Genomic DNA, 6,000 nt, shown 5'->3' on the forward strand with positions numbered 1-6,000 from the left:
GAAACAAAGATGCAATCCACTCGCCCATCCAAGTCAATAATCATTACTTCGGCTTAATATCAACGAAATCAAATTATTTCAATTTACTTGCAGTAAAGAAGAGGACTTGACCAACGCACGTCAACTATGAATGGATAGAGAAAGTACTTAAAATACTTTCAAGTATTCCAAATACGTCATAAAGTTTTTCAAAGTTCTTGGAGTATTTAAGTAATCCGAAATGTATCATGGATAAGGTATGTGTGTGTGTATATACACACAGTGATCGATGAAATTTAATAAATAGAACAGAAGCCGAGAGAAATACCACATTAGAAAAAAATTTCAATCTTTTTTTCAAATTTCGACACACCTAAACCGAAACATGACAGCCTAAAGTATTTTGGAGTTTACCGCCTTTTGTGTAACTGCAATGCACTATTCTGTTTTGGCCAGACGGAGAAATCCGTTGAGTTACTTACGGAAAAGCATGTGAGAATCATCACATGTAGTAGCACCAGAGCCATCGGTCTATCTATCTTAATTTTGCTAACCATGATGATGAAGTTTCTATCGCTCATCCAGCGATCTTGGAACAAATCAGAAAACATTTTCAGATGCTACGATCAACTGGAGAGAGGAATCGTGGAATCAACAGAAACTGTCCTCATTCCGGTCCATTTTAATACTAACTTTAGTTTAAACCTACCTGATTATAATTCTTTGGCTATCCAGCTTTGGCGTTCACGAGATCAAGTCGGGTGAATGTTCCCAGCAATACTATGGCATCCAGAATGCCTCGAATGTCAGCAATACTTTTGTGAGTTAATTTATAGCTGTTGTTCTCTTGTAATGTACATTTTTGTATTTCTTTTTCATGTTATGCACCCGATGAAGTTTTCTAAAAAAAACGAAACTAGTTGTACGATCAAATAAATAGTATTTTTTCTATTTTGTTATCTCTCGGCTTCTAGTCATTAAATTTCTTTAGTTATTTCTTAAGCCTAGTAAATCTGTTGCATCAATTTTATGTGTGTGTGTGTGTGTGTGTGTGTGTGTGTGTGTGTGTGTGTGTGTGTGTGTGTGTGTGTGTGTGTGTGTGTGTGTGTGTGTGTGTGTGTGTGTGTGTGTGTGTGTGTGTGTGTGTGTGTGTGTTATGCGCAATTACCAAACAATAACTAGGAGTTGAATAAGAGAGTTTCTTGAAATATTTCAAGGGATTGTCCCAACCGTATGAGATGCTAGTAAAAAGATCCGCGCTAAATGGATTCTGCAGAATTCATATTTTCGCACCAGCAATTTGACTACAAGTTTCGTAATGTCAGTTACGAAAAAAGAAATATTTCATAAGGACTAGAAAACGTAGTGGATTGCAAATGATGATTAGTGTTTTAATTCTTCTTTGCTTAAAATGAAGGCACCCATCGTATGCGATGGGGTTTGGCGTGGTGGAAGGAAACGCATTCTTTAGGCGAAAGTTAAAAATGCGAAAACGCAGTAAAAAGTTATGGAAGGTAAACACCAGAAATTTCTTGATCTGATTAAAATCTGCCTGAGATGTTACACGCTTCAGCATGGGAAGAAAAGGACACGAACTTCAGTTTCTTTTTATCGACGCGAACATCCTTGGACATTCATGAAAATCAAAAGAAAAAAATATGTCTGACATATTGAGAGAGAAATTTCATATTGTGGGTCATAATCTTGTAAACAACCGAAAATACGTTGACCCTTCTAAATTGTCTGCACTTTCCCATGAGGATTTTACTGTGGAAAACAACAGGCGAACAACACAACACAACACAACGCAATGAGCAGATTCAACCCATTCGCCTTAGTGACTACCATTAAGGAACTAATTAGTTCCTTAGTGGTAGTGGCAATCAAATGGCTTGTTGAGAAGTCCATCTGAAAAGGAAGAGAAGACGATTTTGATGTGTGTAAGCCTGTATGGAAGAAAGTGAATCAAGAGTTAAAGAAAAGATATCGAAGGGGTTCAGAGTGGCTGGTTAGAATGATGAATTAGTTTAACCGGCTGATCAAAAGAGATTTTTAATCATTCCGTCAAAGCCATGATGGGAGTTGATAAAAGAGTCTTAGGCCAAATCCAGTCGAGACGAAATATCGAGCAGGGAATTTGGAAAATGAAAGAAAACGTAGAGTGAGGAGCTTTTCCAGTTAGAAACAGCGAGGCTTCGAATTTTGCAAATGAATCCGAAGTAACATTTTCAACGACTGTACATGAAAGCAAACTACGCTTCATTTTGAGAATGAAAACGGATCTCGAAGGGACCAAAAGCTGCTACTTCTTACCACAGCGATATATATTTGTTCGATTTTTTTTTGTTTCTTATAATTAAAGTGAGTGGAACGTATAATATGAAATCTTTGAAAAACGTAAAGCCTGAATATTCACAGAATTCACCTCCACATGGAGATCCGCTTGCGTAGTGTTTCTCGACCAGCGTCTGCTCCCCTCCTGTGCCAATCATAAATTAGTAAATTCGATAAGAAACGGATGTTTTAACTTTTTAAAGAACCGTTCTGGTTTTTGCAAGCCTTTTTCTGTTGAAGATCAGTCAGTAGCTTTTTTGAGCTCATCTTCCCTTCTGTTCTGCCACAAGCGATGTATTGCAGGAAGAAGAAGAAGAAGAATTAAGGAGTGCGGAGAGATGACCATTCTTTGGAAGGCTGTTTAAAACAGTGCTCTCTACGGACCACTTTGCACTCAGAGCGTGGCTATGCTTTCGAATATCATCACGGATATTCCGATGGAGGTTTGCGCAAGCGAATGGCGTCAGACCAGCTACGACCGTCCAGTGATCAGCATAAGGAGGAAAAAGGTGACACATTTTTGTGGTCGATCTTTTTTTTTCACGTTTCTTCTTTTGGTTTCACATTTCATAAGGAAAAGCACGTTCACCCTCCATATAGTTCGTGGCAACGAAACTCACTTTCCGTCGAGTTCCTTAGTCTTGAAGATAAGCAAGAAATGCCCTGCTTATCTTCAAGGGTTAGGAGAATCCCTCCCTTCTCGTTTAGAAAGAGTAAACGAAGAGATTAATAGAAAGAATACTCACGGGGAACACAACTCTTCTAGACTGCTCGAATATCCGAGGGTCGGTGTAGACCTCCGTTGCGAAGCCCCACTCGAGGACGCACAGAATCAACAGGTAACCTTTCACGAGCATCGTCCCGCACTGGATGAAGCACGGACCGCCAGAAGCTGCTTCTGAAGCGATGACGTCATGAAACTTCAACGCGACGTCATCTCAAGGTAAGAAGTCGATCTGCTTGAGAGGAGCAGCCGTGGAAAACGAAGGAGCTCTACTAGAAAGGGACACCTGAGGGGTGGGCGTCGCTTTCACGCGGTTAGGACTTCCGCTGACACATGTTAACCTTAGCCCCGCTCTTTCCTGAAGTGTGACGAATGTTTGTTTGCAGTCCTCCATGCCGTGGCTTCCCCAGCACACTCAGAAGCACAGCCAGTCGCTAGGGTCATTACTGTAGGTCACGGTGTTACCCCACATCCGGTTTTTCTTTCTCTCTCTCCTAATATGCAGTAGCGGCAGTTTATTAACTATCCAGGGATGAACTCACCTCCGAAACCCTCATTTGATCAATGCAATGAGCCTCGGGTTCGCAAACTGACAGAAGCATTTGAACCTCAGGGGGTGCACACGACTGGTGCATTGTGAGCTATTTCGTCATCACTGAGAGCCGTTTACGGTCACGTTTACGAAGCGTTCAATCGACCACACAGAAAACGAAATCTCGTCTGTGACCGTAAGATTATTTCAATAAGAGTCAGAACGAACCAGTTTTGGACAGGAAAACTGAAGAAATTAATTGTTGACAGAAAAGGGGGAGTTTGGTTGCATTTGGAATTTTGGGTCGCATTTGTTGTCGAAAGCTCAAAGCAAAGAGTTTGATTTCGCTTTCGGATATCCAACAAACAGAATCAGAATTACGCAAGAAACCAATTGTTAGGATTCCATCAAATAGTTTTCTGCTTCAGAAGAACTTCATGGTAATGCGTGCGCCGTCAGTGAGTACAGCGAAATACACCGAATGAGCACTGAAATGGTACCAAATACGATTGAATAGTGATTAAGGGATGGCATGAAGATGGAACCAATTTCTCTCTCTCTCTCTCTCTCTCTGAAATTAGCGCTTGTTGTTCTTTTCAGTATTCAGTCCCATATCCCCTCCCCCTTTATTTAGTTAAGATTTGGATTACTTTATTCCGAGTATTAAAGATTTACATCTTCAATACTCGGAATAAAGTAATCCAAATCTTAACTAGAAACAAATATAAGGATACTGAATGTGTAATAAATACACCGCACTAAGCATACTACCCCTTAGATGTTTATACGTCTATAGGGTGCTATTATTCATAAAAAACGACAACGAATACGTAAATATCAAACAAGATGCTTTCCTTAGTAGACACAGGGACCTAAAATATTTCGTTCCAAAAGCAAATAAAGAAGCAACACACAAACATTATACTTATTTGGCGCCAAAAGTATTCAACACACTACCTTTAACAGCAAGAAATGAAACTAACCCAAACCAATACAAAACTCTAATCAAAGCGTATTTATTTTCCCACAGAAATGAGGAAGTTCTGTTCAAAATAATTGTATAAATTATTGTTTTTTAGCATATTTGTATTGAAAGATCCAGTCTCATGTGTAAAACGTAAAATTTAAATGCTATTCAACTGCTTGGTTTTATTTTGTTCCTAATTAATTGTTATGCAACTTTCTCTGTATGATGAAATTTTATTTATTTGCGATTTTATTATGTAATTATATTATAATAATATGTATATTATATGAATGTACACATGTGTATATAATGAAAATGCATCACATAAATTTTTGTAACTTTATGCATATCGTAACCTGGATGAGCTGTTGCTCTTGGGTTACACACGTGATTATTCAACATTTGGTACTATTATAGGAAGCATACAAATAACTAGCAGGACAAAGGGCCAGCAGGACACAGGTTTTTTCTCATCTGGATTCTCTCTCGTCTCTTCTTCAGAGATGCAGAAAATCCTTCAGAGAATAATCTATCACACACTTTTCTCTTCTTTCGAGATATCACATCTCGGATTTGGAGAAGGGGAAAAAACTTTACAATCTGCTTTCACATTTATTGGCGTCCAGAAGGAAGTAATCTGCGTTAGGAATAAACAATTATTGCACCGTAAACCAATTAGCTCCGGTATGGCTAGGGACAAATTCCATATCCTGCATTTTTTCCCTTCTTCTTCTTCTTCTTCTTGAGCTTCATCGAAGTGCATTTTGAGTGAAGTACTTGAAGTGTTCTCCCCGGAGGATGTGTACTTTGGACACAGGAGGACTACGCCCATCCTCTAAATTTCGAGAACACGGACAAACAAACTCTGGTCGGAGCTAGAAGTCTCGGCTCATGCGAATTCATCGGTTGATGCGGAGTCACTTTCCATCTCAATTCTTTTGGCAAAATATTCATCTCGAAGACTTGTGAACACACTTCTGTGCGGAGACAGACGGGAAGATGCCTTTTCTTGTCATCGGATCAGATTCCAATTGCTTGAAAGTAGATGAAGTCTGAATAGGTTGGAGTCACTTGGTAGATTGGAATTGTGGCAGAATTAGACTCTTTGTGTAGTTCGTCACTACGTGTGGGGATCGCGCCATTAAGCGAAGCCGACAGAACAGCCGAGTTGGCGAAATGTAATGGGCGTATTCTGGCAAACACCAAACTAAAATTCGTTCAAATAGTATGCGTAAAGGATGCGCCAGTATGGCACACTTGAATGATCTGGATGTCCGAAGTTTTAAACTAAGAGGCGTTCCTTCGGTACCGTATTACGAAAAAAAAAAAAAACACCGCAACCTGCTCCTCTCCAGATCAAGTACACTGTTTGATGTGGATAGGAGCAGCTTGTGCATCTTCTCGAGTTGTGTGTGTGTGCGTGCATCGTGATCGATCTTATCCCCTCTGATCTCCATTTATATG

At 39.6% G+C, this 6,000-nt stretch overlaps 1 protein-coding gene across 1 annotated transcript in view; it reads right to left on the reverse strand.

Annotated features, from left to right (window-relative positions):
* The window catches only part of LOC150103687 (cubilin-like), a 55,248-nt gene extending 52,075 nt beyond the window's left edge, over positions 1-3,173 (reverse strand). Inside the window, exon 1 of the mRNA XM_090397051.1 lies at positions 3,060-3,173. Coding sequence (XP_090253177.1) covers positions 3,060-3,170 — 111 coding nt within the window. The 5' untranslated portion in view covers positions 3,171-3,173. The remainder of the gene's footprint in view (positions 1-3,059) is intronic.
* Between the last annotated feature and the right edge of the window lie 2,827 nt (positions 3,174-6,000).

This window comes from Typopeltis vanoorti, chromosome 8 (genome assembly GCF_054136105.1).
Source record: "Typopeltis vanoorti isolate ZY-2024b chromosome 8, IOZ_Tvanoo_1.0, whole genome shotgun sequence".
Lineage (NCBI taxonomy): Eukaryota > Metazoa > Arthropoda > Arachnida > Uropygi > Thelyphonidae > Typopeltis > Typopeltis vanoorti.